The 22,584-nt window shown below is 39.3% G+C and overlaps 1 protein-coding gene across 3 annotated transcripts in view; it reads left to right on the plus strand.

Annotated features, from left to right (window-relative positions):
• Window positions 1–22,584, plus strand: part of emid1 (EMI domain containing 1) — a 208,621-nt gene that overhangs the window by 163,659 nt on the left and 22,378 nt on the right. For all 3 annotated transcript variants that reach the window (XM_062051352.1, XM_062051354.1, XM_062051353.1), the window contains exon 9: window positions 8,660–8,755. In XM_062051352.1, the coding sequence (XP_061907336.1) occupies window positions 8,660–8,755 (96 nt within the window). The remainder of the gene's footprint in view (window positions 1–8,659; window positions 8,756–22,584) is intronic.

The following is a 22,584-nucleotide window of genomic DNA, read 5'->3' on the forward strand; positions in this document are numbered from 1 at the left end:
CTAATATTAGCATGCTAACACTTAGCTCTGAGGTTTATATCTGCAAAACTAGCTGAAAAAAATACCCAGCATTCCCATTCCCTTTGGATGGGAAAAATGTCCTAGAAAATGAGGAATTCCTGAAAATGCAGGAATTTTTCATGTAATGAACATTTTGAAAGTGGAATTGTTTAAATCGGATTTTTTTAAAAAAGTGGGGGAAGGAGACTGACTAAAAATAGGGCAGAATAATAATTTGAATACTACCGTATTTTTCAGACTATAAGGCACACCTAAAATCTTTTCATTTTCTCAAAAATCAACAGTGCGCCTTATACCCCGGTGCGCCTAATGTACGGATTACTTCTGATTGTGCTTACAGACCTCAAAGCAATTTTATATGGCACATGGTGTAATGATATAGCTCGGTTGGTAGAGCGGCCGTGCCAGCAACTTGAGGGTTGCAGGTTCGATCCCCGCTTCCGCCATCCTAGTCACTGCCGTTGTGTCCTTGGGCAAGACACTTTACCCACCTGCTCCCAGTGCCACCCACACTGGTTTAAATGTAACTTAGATATTGGGTTTCACAATGTAAAGCGCTTTGAGTCACTTGAGAAAAAGCGCTATATAAATGTAATTCACTTCACTTCACTACGTGTGACCGGTAAATGGCCGTCACACATACGAGATACATGTGGACTGCACACCACAAAGCCCAAAACTTTGATGTTTCATTGACAATATAGAACATTCCACACGGCGCTCAAAAATTGGTCAAAATGTTTTAGTTCGACTTTGATAAGCTACAAAGCCGATGGATTGTCAGCGCATTACAGCTACTGTAGTCATACATACTGGCGTCAACGTACAGTATGGTGTCTGTATAAAGACTAGAGATGTCTGATAATGGCTTTTTTGCCGATATCCGATATTCCGATATTGTCCAACTCTTAATTACCGATTCCGATATCAACCGATACCGATATATACAGTCGTGGAATTAACACATTATTATGCCTAATTTTGTTATGATGCCCCGCTGGATGCATTAAACAATGTAACAAGGTTTTCCAAAATAAATCAACTCAAGTTATAGAAAATGCCATATTTATTATTGAAGTCACAAAGTGCATTATTTTTTTTAACATGCCTCAAAACAGCAGCTTGGAATTTGGGACATGCTCTCCCTGAATGAGCATGAGGAGGTTGAGGTGGGCGGGGTTGGGGGGGGGGGGGCGGCGGGGTGTATATTGAAGCGTCCCGGAAGAGTTAGTGCTGCAAGGGGTTCTGGGTATTTGTTCTGTTGTGTTTATGTTGTGTTACGGTGCGGATGTTCTCCCGAAATGTGTTTGTCATTCTTGTTTGGTGTGGGTTCACAGTGTGGCGCATATTTGTAACAGTGTTAAAGTTGTTTATACGGACACCCTCAGTGTGACCTGTATGGCTGTTGACCAAGTATGCCTTGCATCCACTTGTGTGTGTGAAAAGCCGTTTTAAATATTATGTGACTGGGTCGGCACGCAAAGGCAGTGCCTTTAAAGTTTATTGGCGCTCTGTTCTTCTCCCTACGTCTGTGTACACAGCAGCGTTTTAAAAAGTCATACATTTTACTTTTTGAAACCGATACCGATAATTTTGAAACCGATACAGATAATTTCCGATATTACATTTTAAAGCATTTATGGGCCGATAATATCGGCAGTCCGATATTATCGGACATCCCTAAATAAGACCCCAAATTGACACCTATTAGGAGACTTATTATCTGGCGTTTTGTTTCGCAATATTATGCCAAACCAACTTCTCTTACCTATTGGTTCCCGCTGTTGTGTATTTGGGATCTGCATAAGACTCAAAAATGTGCGCATATCCGCCATTGCAGTCCATGCCGACACCATAGTCAATAAGCTCCTTCTTTTTTTCTCTATTCTCTTATCGTGGGACATTCATCCTCCACTGTTGCCATTTCTAATATAAAGCCATGTACAGTTTCAACTTATATCTGTGGACTCGCAATGGAAGCGCTAAAAACTACCCGTACAACAAAGTTGACGGGGAGAAGACGCTGTCAAAGTGGAGCCATGTAAAAAACCCAAATTTCCACTAAAAACTGAACAGCCGCGGACCAGCTGCCGTCTGGCAATCCCCACCGCCGTTCTTTTGCGGCTCCGTCATCCAGCGAAATAGCGCAGACTTTTACGATCCTCGCATCATCACGTGATCAGGGAGGTAGTAATAAAACGAAACACAAAACGTTTATTCTGTCCTTCCGGAAAAGCAGAAGCAAATAAACTCGGTCCTGCCAATTAATTTTGTGCAGCAAGCATCAATACAACAATAACATCATCCCTGGCGAGCGTGTTACACATATTTGACACAGGACCTTAAATCCCCATTAAGCTGCCCAGGATATGCCTGTAAATTATTCTTTAACATCTAGAATCAGCATGTTCTCATCATTTTGTGTCAACAAGATGAGATTAGGTCTGAAAACCTTTGACAAGTTGACTTAATGTCCATCACCACCCATTAAGACCTTTCAAAGTATAAAATAAAATCGGCCTTGAAAGACGGAGTATTTTATTTTGAAAGTAGACCGGATACTTTATAATGTGTTTGTGCATGATTTTAGTGAAATTGCACAAATTTGTTGCGGTGTCCGGCAGAAATAGAAGCTCTGCGAATATTTAGCTTGAATAAACACGGAAAAGAGTCCACAGCCGTTTCGCATTCAGTGGAAATTCGGTGTAAGATTGCCCATAAAACGGCCCATCCTGAAGAGACGGTCCGAAAACCCCTTGAAGATGGTCTGTAAAACATAATCTTTGCAACATTTTGATTAAAGAACCACCATTACATGTTATGTAGACCAGTGGTCCCCAACCTTTTTGTAACTGCGGACCGGTCAACGCTTGAAAATTTGGCCCACGGAGGGGGGGAGGGTTTTTTGGGTTTTTTTTGTTATAAAAAAATACAATCATGTGTGCTTACAGACTGTATCCCTGCAGACTGTATTGATCTATATTGATATATAATGTAGGAACCACAAATATTAATAACAGAAAGAAACAACCCTTTTGTGCGAATGAGTGTGAATGAGTGTAAATGGGGGAGGGAGGTTTTTTGGGTTGGTGCACTAATTGTAAGTGTATCTTGTGTTTTTTATGTTGAATTAATAAAAAAAAATTTAAAAAAGGATTTCTTGTGCGGCCCGGTACCAATCGATCCACGGACCGGTACCGGGCCGCGGTTCAGTGGGGACCACTGATGTAGACCACAAAGAAGTGTTTTAAATGTAGGGGGAAAACAACCATACGATGACCCTTGTAACACGCCTTATAATCCGGTGCGCCTTTTGTTTGACTATAGACCTGAATAGACCCACTCTTCGGCAGTGCGCCTTATAATCCAGTGCGCCATATGGTCGGAAAAATATGGTATGTGTGTAAATGCTGTAAATTAGCTACACATATACACATCTCACATCCTTATGATTTCCATGTGGCTGTAGTGTTATTGTTTTTCCTTTTCTCCTTTACTTCATAGCCACCCAAAAGCAGTGCTGCATATGGTATCCATGGCTGCACTGTGCCCAATGTGCTGATTTGAATTCTGTTTAAAGAGAAAGGGAAACATACGACTGGAGTGAGTCCAACATAATGCAAAGACAAGTATCTCCAAATACAGGGTTCATGGGAAATATGAGCTTGTGTGTCATAACAAATCATGGGAATAAATACAAATATGATTGCACATATTTTCTGATGTTATTTTCTGCAATATGACACACAGACTGGTCATTTGAGCCCTGGTTACACATTGAGGCCCCCCTCCCCTTGCACCCGAAAGCAGCCAAAACACAGCTGCTTATGCTGCAACTTTAAGTGAAAGTGACCTAGATGGGTGTCAAATCAGGGTTACAATAACACTACCTTGCAAAGTAATATTTCTCAGACGGCGCCTGTCACTTGCAGTACGCTGCGGTGCCACAAGCAGAGAGAAAGGTGCCGAGTCGTGGGCGTGACAGAGCAAGAAGTGGCGTTTTTCACCGGGTCACATTACTTCTTAAAGTCCAAACAATGAGGTCAGATGTTGTTATGGTACAGCCTTGTGGGGTGCACTTCCTCCATGCCTGGCCCATATGGAGTCCTTATAATCACGCGGCATGCAAGCATGTTCAAGTTTAATATGATCCAGTGCCTGTAACACGATTAATTTTGCTTATTTGAGTTTCAGTGAGGACCTTCCTCGTGTTAATTACAGATAAACAAAGTCAGTCAGGTTTGACTCTATGATTTACAGTGTTTTTAACAGGATTTACCCAATACACACACACACACACACACACACACACAGACATACTCACCACTGCAAGATATTGGCACAATCATGCAACATCCAGAACTTTGTCACTGGCCCTCCTGGCTCCATAAGGGGTGTTTTTTATATGAAAGATTAATGAGGGACAAACCATTTTTATGCAGATAAACACGAGAAAAACTGTTGTCCAGTAATGGTCAAAAGTTCTGGCTGTAACTTTGTTTCACTAACTGCATGATCAGTCTGCAGCTGCAGCGTTTATGGACCTGACAAAAGCATTTGACACAATTAACCATAATATATTAATGAACAAATTACCGTATTTTCTGGGCTATTTAGCCACACCCACCAAATTTTAGAATAAATAAATATGTTTACATATATTAGCTACACCGTACTGTAAGCCGCAGTACGAAAGATTTTGTAAATGTTTATTTACATACCTCAATTGTTTACAGACGGTGCCTATAACACGGCAGTAAAACAGCTGATCAAACAAAACAGAAGTCATTATCATGGGCCAACTGGCTGCGGAAGCTAGCTCTCCAATCAGCTAAATAGACGCAATAACGCTACGGTGACGTTTTGGTGAATTCAGGAAACTGAAACAATACAAAAAGAATGCCATGTAAGTTGATATTACTAACACAGGCAGTTGTAAACGTGTTAGCATATTCACTAATGCTAACGACGCTAGCTTGATTACATTAAGATAACGCGTACAAATATGCATGAAAGCACTCCTACAGACATCACACATGGGACGGTTTTTGTGAGTATGAACTGATTTAGTTATATTGTAAAACTTACAAACGTTGCATGGAGCGGTGAATGAAGAATCCTTTCAAGCAGAAACACTATGAATGGTTTTAATTCTAGTTCAAGGCTTGAAATAGGAAGTACATTTTCTACCCGCTTCACCTGCAGTGACAGATCTTGTCTAGAAGATGGCGCCAAACCACAAACAATAACACACCTCTTCAGTGTCTCTGTCGGTGTAATATGAAAAATATTTGTTGAATACAAAACATTATGGTCGTTAGCTAAGAAAAAGCCATAAATTAGCCGCACCAATTTATGAGCCGCAAGGTTCAAAGTGGGGGTGAAAAGGTAGTGGCTTTTAGGCCGGAAAATACGGTAACCATAACATCTTAATGAACAAATTAGAACTGTATGGCGTCAGACGGTTGGTCTAGATCTCAGTAGCGTATTTTTGTGTCTTTCTCGCCCTCTTCGGGAATAGTTGAATGTCACGGATGACCAACTTCTCGGTTTATGTGCACACCTGTTCCTATCCAGGTGAGGGGCATGATTGATAACCTCGAATTAACTATTACCAACTAACAGGCTATCATGAGCAGCAGCGCCGTATGTCAATACTGCTAGTTAGCACTCTTAGATCTTGGCGCGGCTACGAAGAGTTTGTTTGCGTAAACATTTATAACAACAATATTGCCAATACTTGGTAAATATTTAGGTAACAAGTAGGGCTGCAACTAACAACTAATTTGATAATCGATTAATCTGTCGATTATTACTTCGATTAATCGATTAATAATCAGATAAAAGAGACAAACTACATTTCTATACTTTCCATTATTTTATTGGAAAAAAACACCATACTGGCACCATACTTATTTTGATTATTGTTTCTCAGCTGTTTGTAAATGTTGCAGTTTATAAATAAAGGTTTATTTAAAAAAAAGTAGCCTCTGCCCATGCGCATAGCATAGATCCAACAAATCGATGACTAAATTAATCGCCAACTATTTTTAGAATCGATTTAATCGATTAGTTGTTGCAGCCCTAGTCACAAGATGTAAATAAAGTATTGTTGGCGCTTTTTGGATGCAATTATTATGAATTAGAATGCAAAAACAAAAAAATACTTAAGTGTTCTTGTCTGTCATAAAGATTGTGAATGATAGGCAAAATTCCAAAAAAAGTTCAGTTTCCTTTTAACCAACAGAAAGCAATATGTGAAGCTAGGCAAACACGTTTACATCTCTCTCTCTCTCTCTCTCTCTCTCTCTCTCTCTCTCTCTCTCTCTCTCTCTCTCTCTCTCTCTCTCTCTCTCTCTCTCTATATATATATATAGATATATATATATATATATATATATATATATATATATATATATGTATATATATGTATATATATAAATATATATATATATATATATATATATATACATATATCTATATATATATATATATATATAGATATATGTATATATATATATAAATATATATATATATATATATATATATATATATATATATATATATATATATATATAAATATATATATATATATATATATATATATATATATATATATATATATATATATAAATATATATATATATATATATATATATATATATATATATATATATATATATATATATATATATATATATATATATATATATATAAATATATATATATATATATATATATATATATATATATATATATATATATATATATATATATATACATATATCTATATATATATATATATATATACCTGTATATATGATCAGTAGTGGGACCAAAATTGTTCAATCTCTTTAAAAATAATTTGAAAAGTTACTTAAAGGACTTAAAGCTAGTACCACTTGCAGGAAATACTACCACATTCCACATTTTGTTCAGGAGAAAACACGCAGAAGCTAATACAAATAACAGAAGAAATGAATAAATTAAACAGATGGTTTGACAAAAACGGACTACACTTCACACAATTAACCATAATAACTTAATGAACAAATTAGAAGTGTATGGCATCAGAGGGTTGGTCTTGACCTGAGTAAGTAGCTACTTAACCATCAGGAAGTAATTGGTGGAGCTAGGCAAACATATGTTTAGAGCTCTACATTTACAGTATCCTGTGGTTTAAGCCAGGGATCAATACTGGGACCAAAATGGTTCAATCTTTTCTCATTTGTGAAGTCACAAAATCTTACCAAGTCATTATTATTTATAGACGATCATTCATAATGTTAGTTATAAAGAACATTCCAACCCTTTATTATTTGAATCAAAAATATAAAATTTTAATGATTTAGTGCATTTGCAAACAGCTAACAATATGCACAAAGCAAACAGCCAAAAAATAAATACATAAATAAACGCTTGTCAATCAGTCGGCCCATTAGTGATCGGCCCACCGGGAAAACTCACTGTATTCCATATTTTCCAGTCCGCCCGTGTATGTGAGGCAAAAACCTGAAAACGAAAAGTTCGGGAAACCAAACTTGGCAACATAAATCAACAAAATGACTTTGATTCAATTTCCTGGTCACATGTTTGTATTGCTGCTTGTCGCAGAAGTTGTCGGGCACAAACTTGAATTGCACATGTCATGATTGTTAGGGAGAACTGGCAGAAACACACAATTTGAATTCAAGTTTGTTCATATTGTATACAATAATTTAATTATTCAATGTGAAAAATACATGTAAAAAAAAAATACATTGTATATTTTTTTGCGGTATTGCCATCTGCTTAATCTGGTAGTGCACTGCTCTACTTGCCTCAAATTCTAAATGACCACCTCTTATGTGTGTTGTTGCATTTCAAAATTAATATTTAATATGGAATAATCCAACATAATGAATCTAATGTAAAAATAATCCAATTAACCCATCTGCAAATTACTTAAAAATCCCCAAAAGACATGACGTAACAGTTGACTGACAAAATATTATATACACTTAGCAGGGAGGAGTTTTCTTTTTACCGAAGCACTTCCATTTTAAAATATCAGATTAATAACAAAAAAGAGTAACGTCTTGTGTCAGGCTTGTGTTGGTCTTGGCACCACAATGCAGAGACGGCAGATGAAGTGCAGGTAAAAAATAGTTTTATAACAAAAGTAAAATAGTGCCGCAGGGAAGTATACAGGAAGCATAGGGAAAGCTATGCAGCGAGGAGGTACAAAGCACCAAGCAAACGATCCAGCCCTGTCTACATAAAAAGCATCCTTATTGGCAACCAGGAACAGGCGTATCCTGACTGCCAATCAGGGACAGGTGAGGGAGGCAGCACTCAGACAAGAAATATACGGAGGCAAACAGGAAACTGTAACAAAATAAGAGCGATGGACAGGAAATAAAACATATACTGTACTAGAAACTAATAATAATTGTCATGAGAGATCATTTTAAACAGGTCTATATAAATATGGATAAATGTTTGTTTAAAAAAAGAGGCATGTTCTGTTAAATTGATAAAATATGGTCTTAAATTTATTTAATAAACATGTTAAGTGCTTATATTATTTCTTACGTGTATTTTTTTATTATTACATGACAGCACCATTTAAAAAATGTTTCTCTCCTTTGTCTTGTAGGCCCCCGCGGTCCTCCAGGACTACCAGGAGAGAGAGGTCTACCAGGTCCCCCAGGCCCACCTGCTGCTGCTAGTGCCCGCATCCCAGAACCAGACAGTAAGACCCTAACAGACCCTATCACATTCACGATGGGAACAAACTTTTCCTACAAATGTATCAACAATATAATTTCAGGGGAATGTCAAACACAATCTGCTGGTTGTGTTCCAAGTTGTTCTAGAAAAAATATGAAAAGTTAATTAAATAATTCTAAACTCAACCTGCAGCTGTCCAAAAAATGTAAAACATTCTTAACTGTCCTAAAAGGGTTGAAGTAAGTCACCAGCAACTATTATGTTTCAGATGTTGAAATCAGGGGTATTTCAAGTGCGGCTCAGCGACCATTTGAAGCCTGCAGCTCCTTTTCTACTGGCCTGTGACATATTGTAAACAATTACATGTATTCATTCATGTTGAAGTGTGTACTGCACTAATTTGTTTTGTCAAATATAACACTAAGCTAACATTAGGATCATTTCTTCAGACGTGCACATTACGTTGATCGCGAGCTACCGGTTGATCGTGGAGGGTGTGTCAGTCGATTGCCGGTCAGGCATTAAAAAAATAGACCTAAAAATTAGCGATTATCGATTTTCACCAAGACGTCACTTTCGTCGCTTGATTGACATTCACGGCACCTGAGGATCTTGTGAGATGACGCTGGCTGCTGCGAGCTCATTATTGAGAAAAAATGACCGACAGGAAGGCGAGAACCACTTTTTATTTTAACAGACTCTCGCGCCGTATCTGCCGTCAAAACTCTAAAGACCGACTGCACAGTTGCTATCTTCACAATAAAAGCACTGCTTCATCCTGCCTGCGCTAACAAAATAAGAGTCTCAGAAAGCTGGCATGCACAAGCTAGCAAGCTGCGGAGTTTGCCACCAATGTATTTCTTGTAAAGTGTATAAAAACAAGTGTGGAAGCTGAACAAATAAGAAGCCAAAAACCAACCACTTTCATGTGGTATTGGACAGAAAGGAGGGCTTTTTTTCTCCTGCATTTGAAAATGCGCACGTTATCAGCACTACTGTCTGATTCCAATCAATGCAAGTCATCAGAATCAGGTAATACACCAACTTATATTCTTGTCTTCATGAAAGAAATGAATCTTTATGTGCTAAACATGCTTGTATTATCATTAAACACCTTTAACTTGTTAAGAAAAACGTATCTTTCATAAATGAATATAAATTATATATATGAATGAGGTAGATCCCCTCGACTTGGTGATTTGAAAAGTAGCTCGCCTGCTGAAAAAGTATGGGCACCCCTGGCTTAGCATATATTGACATAGATTATGGTTTTAGCGTCTTTAATGTACAAAGTGCTCCAAAGTGACCGCTGTATCTTTCAGTTGTGTTGTATGTTCCACATGGTGGAAAAAATGTGTATTATACATAGGGGCTTGATTTACTGAAGGTTTGCGTGTATTAAAAAATGTGCAAACTTGATAGCACACATAAAGCTGATCTACTAAACTTGTACACAGAGGATTACTTAGGGACGGTATAGCTCGTTTGGTAGAGCGGCCGTGCCAGCAACTTGAGGGTTGCAGGTTCGATCCCCGCTTCCGCCATCCTAGTCACTGCCGTTGTGTCCTTGGGCAAGACACTTTACCCACCTGCTCCCAGTGCCACCCACACTGGTTTAAATGTAACTTAGATATTGGGTTTCACAATGTAAAGCGCTTTGAGTCACTTGAGAAAAAGCGCTATATAAATGTAATTCACTTCACTTCACTACTTCTCTTTAATGAGCAAAATAGAGAGTACAATTCATTTAGCGTGTCTTCATGTATATGCAGAATATATGTTGATTATTAGAAATCTCACAATACTGGGAGGAGGAGGAGATGCAAATATAACCATTTAGCACTTGCAATGTGATTTATCAAGACTGAAACTGGTCTGCTGCCACTGTTGTGTGTCTATATTTATCACATCTGTAATGTTCATGCACACTGGCACAGTTACGCACAGCCATGTTAAAAACAATATTAAAAACAATACCATGCTCCACCAATGACTGAATAAAAACAAAAAATAAATAAATATAAAACCAATACAAAACCAATATAAAAATAAATATGATTAAAACAATTTTAAAGGGTAAAACCAATTAAAACAGTAAATAGAAATCAAAATTTATTAAAAAAAACACAGAGGACAACAGAGGACAGAAGACCACACAACTCACGTAGTGTTAAAAGCCAAAGAATAAAAGTGGGTCTTAAGACGAGACTTAAAACACTCCACGGTGGGAGCAGTTTGAACATGGAGGGGCAGAGTGTTCCAGAGCTTCGGGCCAACCACAGAGAAGGCCCTGCCTCCCCTGGTTTTAAGTCTCGTCTTGGGCACCACGAGCAGGAGCTGGCTTTCGGACCTCAGAGCGCAAAGGTAGACAATTGGCAGTATATTCCGCCTGTGTGTGTCAATATATTAGCGATGTCAGAAATGAAAAGATTGGACATATCGCCTATAAAGCAATGACATTTTATAATTTTGTAGCAGCTGGATGTGTAACGCTCGGGTGGCATGACAGCGACAAGCCAAGTAGGCAGCATGCAGGTAAGAAGGTATTTAATAGTGGTGGGACCAGGGTCAAGTAATGAAGGGGGCGTTTCCGCACAGCGCGTATCGAGGCCTGCTTCATTTAGGGGAGGAGCCGGAAATGATGATAGATAGATAGATAGATAGTACTTTATTGATTCCTTCAGGAGAGTTCCCTCAGGAAAATTTAAAGTGTGAAGCCTCGTTGCCAAGTTGTACCACGTGACCGCTTCGGGACGTGGTTCAGCCTTGCTGCTCATTTGTACCACGTGACTGTTTCGGGACGCGGTTCAGATTTGCCGGGAGATTCGACAACTCATAAAGCGCCCAAGCTTCATTGAAAATGTGAGCTTTTGAGACTTGTGGTCAGTTCGGAATCTGGATAGAGAATAAAAATAGGATTTTTTTTAAATGTCGCTAGAATCAAAGAAGGACGATAAACTAAATCCAACCAACAAAATTGATATCCCTTTAATAAACATTAAATTACAACTTTGCATCAGTGACATAATGATAACTTTGCTAGCACAATTGTTTGCGCATTCGCCTTTTATTCTACCAGACGTGAGTTTGATTCTTGGCAACGTCAGTTCTCAAAAGAGTTTATCACTGTAAATATTACATTTGTTAAAATAAAGCATTCTGTATTTGTTCCTTTTAACCAGCTACCAGAAATCAATAGCTGGATAATGGAGAGGTTTTGTCAACAACAACAAAAATAATCGCCTAAAACTAAACCTAAAAATGAACTAAATATCCTCTGTTCTGTACATCATTGTCCAAGTTACATCAAATCATAATCTTCCTCTTTTTGCCATTTCCTTAAGGGGACAGAAAAACATTATACGACCTGCCCTTTCTATCATGTGATTCTACCATGTACAAACACAATATATGTACATATATTACACATAAAACATATGTTATTATACTTTGTTGATTCACCTAGCAAAACCCATTTGTCAAAAATTTACTGTGATTCATTCATAGAGGCATAATAGACACATATCACGCACTATGTGGTTAAGATGCAGCTGTTTGTAATTATACATTTGACCAGCAGGTGGAGTCTTGTGGCCAAGCATGCGTTGAAGCTTCGAGAAATTCTCTAACCTATTGGCTCAAGTGGTTCAATGCCTCATGAGGCTTTATCTGACCATCACTAGTGTTTAATCTTGGACAAAAACACATGACGAGTGCAGCAGGAAATGCACTGGAGCATAGGGAAGGCTATGCAATGACAAAATAACTAAAACAGACTTCAAAGTAAACTAACAGAATGCTTGAAGCGCTGCAAAACAGTTTACCTCTTAGAAGAAGCGTGCAAACAAACACAATCTCCCAACAGAGAATGGTGGGCTAGGGATGGGCGATACCACACTTTTAGGATTCGATACGATACCGATACTTTTTCTTGCATTTTCATCGATACCGATACCGATACCAATAATTTCTTATTGGCAATTTTTTGTCAGTCAAAAATATTATTACTATTGTTATTATTTAAGACAAATCACAAGACAAATACAGACCATTTATACCACATTTATTATGGTCAATATATAATAAAAGTAAAATTTAAATAAATAACATAAATATGAAAAATAAATTAAATATTATATATAATAATAACTATATATTATATATAATAATAATGAAATATTAGGGCTTTCCAATTAACAGTCAAATCCGAATTGCAAGAAGCTGCAGTTATTTTTTAAAGTTTGTGATATAATTAGCAATTAATGAAATATGAAATAGGCTAATGTTTTTTCGAAATATAAGAAATCATGTCACAGATTAAAACCAAAATCACATTCAATCATATATTCAAGATTTTCTTGGAAAAAAATAAAACTGTAATGCAAAGATGAAGAATCTCCAAATTGTATCTCTTTCTTATCTTGTTTTAAATACTCAAGCAATTTTCAACTAACAGTGAATTCCCCTGTGTGGAAATTATTTGAATTTAGGATAATCATTTAAACATCCATCCATTTTCTACCGCTTATTCCCTTCGGGGTCGCGGGGGGCGCTGGAGCCTATCTCAGCTACAATCGGGCGGAAGGCGGGGTACACCCTGGACAAGTCGCCACCTCATCGCAGGGCCAACACAGATAGACAGACAACATTCACACACTAGGGCCAATTTAGTGTTGCCAATCCACCTATCCCCAGGTGCATGTCTTTGGAGGTGGGAGGAAGCCGGAGTACCCGGAGGGAACCCACGCAGTCACGGGGAGAACATGCAAACTCCACACAAAAATATTCAGTAAACATTACTAAAAAAAAAAAAAACAATGCCTGTTTTAAGTCAACAAATGGACAACACTGGATATGCCTGTCTGCATCGCTGTCGGCTGGCTGTGTGTGTGTTGCACGTTGACGACGCTCATTCGCTGTCTCCTGTCACGTGACTGGGCCAGCTCTATACTCTGCCAGGTACAGGGGTGTCCCAGCACATAGTAAGTTAAGTAAGTCATCAAGCCGTTTTTTGGTTTATATCGATACTTTTTTCAGAAAAGTGATGCCAAATGAGTAGCGTGTGAGTATCGATATATCGATACCACAGGATCGATACGCACATCCCTATGGTGGGCCAGGCTCAACTTAAATAGTCCTAATGATAACACAAAACAGGTGCATGAATCAGTGTTCAGGGACAGACATGAAGCAGTTGCGGGGAAACACCAACACAAAAGGAAAAGCCACCAAAATATAAGCACAGGACAGGAACTAAAGCACTAAACACAGGAGAACACTTACTGATGTAACCAGCCATGACAGGATGACTTAAGGGGCTGATTTAAAAAGTAATTCAATTGATTATTTTTAGTGTCTGCTGGTGTTTGTTTTTTCATATCGGAGATACATTATATTACAAGATATCTCCAATATGAAAAAACATTCCTGCAATGTGCATTTTTCTTGCATCACAACACCGCTGCGCCTACAAAGCGCAGCTTCAGCGTGCTAAATGTAGGTTCTGTTGTCTAGATCGCATTTTTATATAGCTTAAAAAAGTTGGTATATATTATATTCGTGTGCTGCATGTCAACAACATGACGAACCGCCACAGTTTGGACAATATGATGCCATAAATGTGGAGGGACATGACAGCCGGTATACACACAACATCCTCATTTAAATAGGGCTGTCTGCACCACTTTTGTCTCTTGTTACAAATTGTACACACAGTTTTGGTCAATCACCCGCAACACGCCCACTAATAGTACATGCAATTTTTCAGTTTGCACACCCTATTTAACACCTGTTATTTGGGTTTTAATAGATCAAGCCCATATATATAATACATTAATAACTGGATGATGCTAGGTGTATTACAGTATGGTCAGCAATACATTTATCATATTTCACTGGGCTTGTCACGGCCTGGCATTGGTGTTGTTGATTTGGACCGCAGGATGCAGAGACTGCAGGTGAAGTGCAGATAAAAGCCCTTTTATTTGGGAAAACACAACAAAAAAAGAGTGCAGCAGGGAAGGGCTGGGCAGTGCAGGGCTGGCATAAGAAGCATTCAGATTGCCAACAAGGGAGAGGTGAGGGAGCCACCGCTCAGACCAGAGAAGTGGTGGAGGCAAACAGGAAGTGCAAACAAAAATAGGAATGTTGGACGAAAAATAATGCAGAAAGTTGGGAAACATGTAACTGTCAGAGATCATGACAATAAGCTGCATTTACTAAGATGCCCTTTGCCATCTTTTCTACATTGGTACCAACAATGTAGAAAATGAAGCCAAAAAAAAGAGAACACACTTAGTTAATCCTTCAAATCTCATGACATTTTCTTGTCGTGATTGTTTGAATTTTGATTTAACTCCAAATTGTACCACTTTTGGCTTCAACAATGAAATGGGACATAATTGCCCTCCCTCGTCCCTATGGGCTTTAATTTGACCATCAATCTGATGAGATACCTTTATTTTATGGACATGGAACTCTTCCAAATCTGTGTTAGACCACATTTTCATGTGATGAGGGGGGCTCAAGTGGAACGGAGCAGACAAACAGTGACCTCATGTCCTGACACAATCAGTCTGCTGTCAACCTAACACCAGATCCTCACAATGTGTGCCACTTTGTGCACCATGTGCATGTTCTACTTTGGCGTCCTCGCACAGAAACAGACTTTAAACGCTACTTGCTGGGCCGGCCCCTGTTGTAAACAACCTGTCATCTACTTAGATGGACTAAATTACCTCATGGATGCAATCATACTTATTTAGACAACATGTCTTTTATAGTTTGACTTCAGTTTAGCGATTCATTCAGAAGTCCATAGAGATAATTGGTCATTAACCATTGCTTCAAACACTATCATTGTGACATATGTATGGCCATATTTTAAAAACTGTATAATTTAAGATTATATTGAAGCCAAACTTTTTCCCCAAATATGTAATGGCTAAAAAAAACACTATTTGTTTCTATATTTTTTGCCTATTTATTATGTTTTGTTCACTTTTTCAATGAATGCTGAAGTGGCATAGCAGTTTGGAATTGGCTTCACTGTGGTAGATGTCCAACACTTTTCTTTACCTTTTCATGTGAACTTTGGACATCATCTGAAATACAGACACAAGACTATTAAACATATTGAATTGAACTGTAGTTGTCAATACAATCTTTGTTTTCGTTTATTTATGATTATTTCGAGTAAATACACATGTTTACATAACCTGTAAAATAATAATAATACATTAAAGGCCTACTGAAACCCACTACTACCACGCAGTCTGATAGTTTATATATTAATGATGAAATCTTAACATTGCAACACATGCCAATACGGCCGGGTTAACTTATAAAGTGCAATTTTAAATTCCCCGGGGAACTTCCAGTTGAAAACGTCTAGATATGATGACGTTTGCGCGTGACGTCAATGGTTGGAACGGAAGTATTCGGACACATTGTATCCAATACAAAAAGCTCTGTTTTTATCGCAAAATTCCACATTATTCTGGACATCTGTGTTGGTGAATCTTTTGCAATTTGTTTAATGAACAATGAAGACTGCAAAGAAGAAAGCTGTAGGTGGGATCGGTGTATTAGCGGCTGGCTGCAGCAACACAAGCAGGAGGACTTTGATTTGGATAGCAGACGCGCTATCCGACGCTAGCCGCCGACCGCATCGGTGATCGGGTGAAGTCCTTCGTCGCACCGTCGATCGCTGGAACGCAGGTGAGCACGGGTGTTGATGAGCAGATGAGGGCTGGCGTAGGTGGATAGCTAATGTTTTTAGCATAGCTCCGTGAGGTCCCGTAGCTAAGTTAGCTTCAATGGCGTCGTTAGCAACAGCATTGTTAAGCTTCGCCAGGCTGGAAAGCATTAACCGTGTTGTTACAGGTCCAGGGTTTAATAGTATTGTTGATTTTCTGTCTATCCTTCCAGTCAGGGGTTTATTTCTTTTGTTTCTATATGCAGTTAAGCACAATGCTATCACGTTAGCTCCGTAGCTAAAGTGTTTCGTCGATGTATTGTCTTGGAGATAAAAGTCACTGTGAATGTCCATTTCGCGTTCTCGACTCTCATTTTCAAGAGGATATAGTTTCCGAGGTGGTTTAAAATACAAATCTGTAATCCACAATAGAAAAAGGAGAAAGTGTGGAATCCAATGAACCCCTGTACCTAAGTTACGGTTAGAGCGAAAAAAGATACGTCCTGCACTGCACTCTAGTCCTTCACTCTCACGTACCTCATCTACGAATCTTTCATCCTCGCTCAAATTAATGGGGTAATCGTCGCTTTCTCGGTCCGAATCGCTCTCGCTGCATTGTAAACAATGGGGAAATGTGAGGAGCATTTCAACCTGCGACGTCACGCTACTTCCGGTACAGGCAAGGCTTTTTTTTATCAGCGACCAAAAGTTGCGAACTTTATCGTCGATGTTCTCTACTAAATCCTTTCAGCAAAAATATGGCAATATCGCGAAATGATCAAGTATGACACATAGAATGGATCTGCTATCCCCGTTTAAATAAAAAAAAATCATTTCAGTAGGCCTTTAATTCTTAATATCTAGCTATAAACGTACGTGAACTGCATTTTTATCAGTTTTGTCTCTCATGCACACACTCCCATAGCCAAATATACTTCTGGTTGCCAAGAGTAATACAGTAAACCATCATTTATCGCTGTTAATTGGTTCCAGACCTGGCCGTGGTTTAAAAAAATACATTAAAAAAATACGTGAAACAAGAATAATTGATTCTAAATTGAATATTTACATAGCTACAACATAAAAACAGTTTACGGCTTTCTAAATATGTTTTTAAGATCAAAAAAAGGCCCTGTAGATATGAAATAACACCCACATAGTCACCTTTATGAGCAGCTCACTAGGCTGCAGTCAGCCCTATAGTCCCTAGCATATTAAAGGCCACAATGAGGCCACAAAAAAATCTTGTTTAGGGCCACTTGGTCCATGTTTACCTCCCAGTCAAGTAAAATGGAATCAAAGGGGATGAAGTGGAAGACATGACACAGCCTTGACATGCTGTGATGAGAACCTGTCCACCTCTGATGTCACTCAACAGCTTCCAGATGTAGACTGCTCATGCCTCAGCTTGTTATATTTGTTGATTCGCTGCTTAAAAAAAAAAAAAAAGTAAAGCAACAAGTTTGTCAGCGTGAGCTTCCTGTGTAGGCGTGAAGGTTGGCACGATGATCCCCGAGACTGGGAGCCATTTCTTTCACATCAAAGTAACAGCAGGGAGGACGGGAGGGTGGTTCTGTGCTGACCTTTCTTGGGAAAACACCGGTTTATTTGGCCAGCACGTCTGCACTTGAAGGTTGAACCTCACCCCCGACCCCTGTGGACCACTGATGCTTGAGACTTGCATCCAGAACGCTGTTCATTTGGAGGTGAAGTAGTTGAAAAATCCAATTTTTATGTCAGTGCTGCAGATGCCAGCGAGGAAATTAAGAGCGGATGTGAAAAGAAACAAAGTGACAACTCGCTTGGTTTAGACATCGGACTCAATTGGATATGAGCCATGATTTTTCAGCTGCATGATGTTTCCTCTCATCACCCTCCTTCTCTCTTTACCGTCTCAAGTCCAAATGGTTCAACTGGATATGTGTGTCTCATCTCAAAGAACACACACACACACACACACACACACACTTCCTCTCACTCTCACTCTTACTGGCTTCTTGTTCTTTTTTTTGGCCCGTTTACACTGCACACCAAAATCGGATTTGTTTGCCCTCAAGTGACACAGATCTGATTTTTGTGCCAGTCTAAACGCTCCAAAGTGCTTCAAATCTGAACTTTTGACAACAGATTCAGGTCCTGAACCCGATTGGAGTCTGATCTTTTCAAATGTGACTTCAATCTATAAACGAATGTGACTGGTTTCGGTGAGAAAAGTCTTTCTTCGATGTCCGAATTTTCGGTGCGTCACTCGTCAATAGTGTGCAAATAACAGGCTATATGTAATATATGAATGTATATATTGATTCCGAAGATTTAGCGATTGTTGAAGGGCCGGAATTGACGCTGTGGCGTATTTGCTAACATGTGAGATGAAAAATAAAGCTCCCATAGATCCACGCCGATGTCCGTGCCTCCTCTGCTGAACAGCCATAAAAAGATTAGAACGCTCCCAAATGTATTACACTTCATACACCCATTCATACTGTGAACGACTCGTGCCGTCGTCCGGGTTCGCAGGACCACCAAGGAAGGATATTCTTGAGCAGGGTTGTGACTTTGTTTATTTTTCAATAAGGAAAGTCTTTTGCGAGTTGCTTTTCAGCTCCTCTTCCCTGCTCGCTCTTCCGCTTGCTTTCAGCCTTCCGCGTCGTCATCTGTCTCTGGCTCTCTTTCTCTTGCGCTCAGCATCCGCTTCCTCTTGGCTCCGGTTTCTCTTTCCATCTCTCTCGCCCTTCCGCGCTGCATGTGCTGCATGTGCTGCTGGCTCTCCAACTCCTCCTGCCCCGTCGTTCTCAGCTGCCGTCCTTTTAAACACTGAGAGGGGATTAATTGATTGTGCCCAGCTGCCCGATCCCTGCACCTGCAGTCCATTTGGACGCGGGTCCGTCGGCCATGCCTCCTCGCCGCCATCTTGGAGCGGGCCCCGGTTAGGGTTGGGTATCGTTTGAATTCGAACGATTCTGATTCCGATTCCGATTCTTTGTTTCGATTCCGATTCCTGACTATTCTCGGTTCCGATTCATTTAAGAGTCAGGGTCAAAAAAAGTTTAGGATATTTTAAATGAGCTAGCTAACCTACAGGTTTCTGAATGAAATAGTCTGACATTCTCCATCAATTTTAATTCTATTAACTTTTTATGAACTTTACTATGAATTCCTCACAGGGCTGTTTTCAACTAGAATATAAATATCAAATCTATGAACTTGAATATAAATATTATAAATTATGAATACATTTTCCCAGGGGTACACTTTCCTCAAGAGAGCTTTATTTTTGAAAACCTCATGAAAACACATTTACACACACAAGTGTATGATGCTGCAGGTACTTAAACATGTTACCGTACTCCCACTGATGGGCTAACCTGGTGCAGAAAAGCAAATAAACAATAAGAAACAACTTGCAAAACCCAGTCCAGATTGTCAGCAGGTACAGTATAAAATCAGAGACAGTTCTTGTTTAGGAAAATGACCATATCCGCCTTCTCAGGCAGGATGTGTGAGCGTTCTGGACAGATAGTGTCTCCTGCTGTGGAAAATACACGTTCGCTGGGTGTGGAAGAAGCTTGAACGCAAAAATAGGAGAAAGCTAGATCTGACAGCAAAGGATAAGTCTTTTGTTGGTTCCACCGGACCACCACCATGCAGCAGGGTCGTCAGACATAAGTATCGGTGGAACGTCCTGGTACATCTGCAGCTCTCTCTCCACTCGTTTCTTGATGGACATGGAGCTCTGTTATTTCGCGGTTATTTCATTTTTTTTTGTAAAGTAAAGCCACACTTTCGACCACCGACGCCCGCTATCCATGCTTCAATCAATCAATCAATCAATGTTTATTTATATAGCCCTAAATCACAAGTGTCTCAAAGGGCTGTACAAGCCACAACGACATCCTCGGTACAGAGCCCACATACGGGCAAGGAAAAACTCACCCCAGTGGGACGTCGGTGAATGACTATGAGAAACCTTGGAGAGGACCGCATATGTGGGTAACCCTCCCCTCGGCTATGCTAACACTTCCGGGGGTGGGCGCTTCTTCGTTGGTGTTCAGCGGCTTCTTCTTCCGGTTCGGCGGACATATTTTTTTCCGGTCGGCGGACTAAATTGGCGTGACAGCATCGAAAATAGGAATCGAAATTTAAACTTTTGAACGATTCCGGGAGAATCGGAAAGTTAGTCCCGGTTCCAATCGATACTCGATACTCGATACCCAACCCTAGCCCCGGTGTGCCCTGCCTCGTTGTCGGCCACGCCTCCTCGCCGCCATCTCGGAGTCGGAGTCGGCCTCGCTATCGGTCTGCCGGCCCCGCCTCCCCACACATACATCATTACTTTAATTTATTTTCACGTTAAAAAAAAAAATTTAAGGTGTGGCGACCATACCTATGGTGGCGACTTTTGTTTTATTTTGTAGTATTAGCGACTTCCTTGTTCATTTACGGAATCTGGTCAACTTTCTCTAGTTTTTACTTTATCAAACTGAGCATGCAAGTGATGTCGAGGCTACATTGGGGCCACATTGGGTCCTGTGCGTGTTTAAAATGAAGTCTGATAACAGTCAGCTGGAAAAAGTCAGATTTTTTTTTAAAAATCTGATTTGGGTCACTTTGGTCTGCAGTGTAAATGTAGTCTATGTGGACTCGTCCTGTCAGTGCCGAATCCATGTAACTTTTTGGGCGGAGGGTTCCAGATTCGACCCCCGCTTCTGCCATCCTAGTCACAGCCGTTCTGTCCTTGAGCAAGACACTTCACCCACGTTATTCCGCATTGAGTTTAAAATTTTAGTCCTGACTTTCCGTGCGTTGCATGGTGGGTCCCCTCAGTACATCACTGGCTTGCCAGTCATCAATCAAGACCATTGAGTGTCTTTATAACCGCGCCTTGAAAGTTCTAGACAAGAAGAGTATACGATATCATCATTGCCAAATTTTAACCAAATACAATATTTTAAGTTTTACCAATTTTATTTTGTTACACACAGTCAAAATGGTTTTTTGAATCCTTGGATAACTCTGCTCCCCAATTGCTCTGCAAGGCAATTACAAGACTGCAAAGTGGTACCAGATCTACCACCCGAGCAATGTCAAAAGGCAACTGTTGTGTTCCATTCCGTAGAACATCTTTTGCCCAGACTGCCTTTTCAATAAAAGGACCACAACTATGGAACTCTTTACCGGACACTTTGAAAAGTATACCTCTTTACCGGACACTTTGAAAAGTATACCTGCACTTGTCACTTTCAAAAAACAAACAAAATGATGGCTAGTTGAGCAACAATCGTGTTCCCATGTTTAGTTTTTACTAATTTTTACTAATTGTTTTTTATCTAGTCTGCACTTTGTCTGTGTTATTATTATTATTGGCTTTTATCTAGTTTGCTCTTTTTCTGTTTTATTACTATTATCATTATTATCGACTCATTCTATTTTTTATTTTCCTATTTTAATGATGTTGGATCTCTGTTGTTGTTGTTGTTGTTGTTGTTGTTGTTGTTGTTGTTGTTGTTGTTGTTGTTGTTGTTGTTGGGGACAAGTGTTGTAAATTAGCTTTGGCTACGAACACTATGATGCATACATTGGATAACTGTTTCAGATGTCTATGTTTTTGTATCTGTCCCTATTTCAAAAAAACCTCTATATATGAATATACTGTAGCGCAGCCTCCGGTCTTCAGGCCAGGGTCTTCTAAAGATCCCGAAAACTCGTTTTAAAACCCGTGGAGACCTGGCATTTCAGGCTATAGCTCCCAGGCTCTGGAACAATTTACACCACTCCCTTTGTGATCTTGACTGTGTTGAAACTTTTAAGAAACATTTGAAAACTTCTCTTTTTAGTAACGCTTTTAGTTAATGCACCTTTTAACTATCATTTTTAATCCACTTTGTATCCTTTTTATGATGTTGCCCCTGTTGTTTTAAATTGAATTGTTGTTTTACTTCACTTATGTTTTGTACAGCGCTTTGTGATTTTATCTGTGAAAAGCGCTTTATAAATTAAATTTACTTACTTACTGACTTACTTACTCACAGAAGGATCGGATACTCACAAGTGAGTATCCGATTTTTGTGTTGTGAGTTGCAAGAGCAGGAAATGCTTGGCCGATCAGCGAAGCCGCACCGTAACCATACTCGCGTAACAGAGAAATCTGATATCTA

The sequence above is a fragment of the Entelurus aequoreus genome, linkage group LG06 (genome assembly GCF_033978785.1).
Source record: "Entelurus aequoreus isolate RoL-2023_Sb linkage group LG06, RoL_Eaeq_v1.1, whole genome shotgun sequence".
NCBI lineage: Eukaryota > Metazoa > Chordata > Actinopteri > Syngnathiformes > Syngnathidae > Entelurus > Entelurus aequoreus.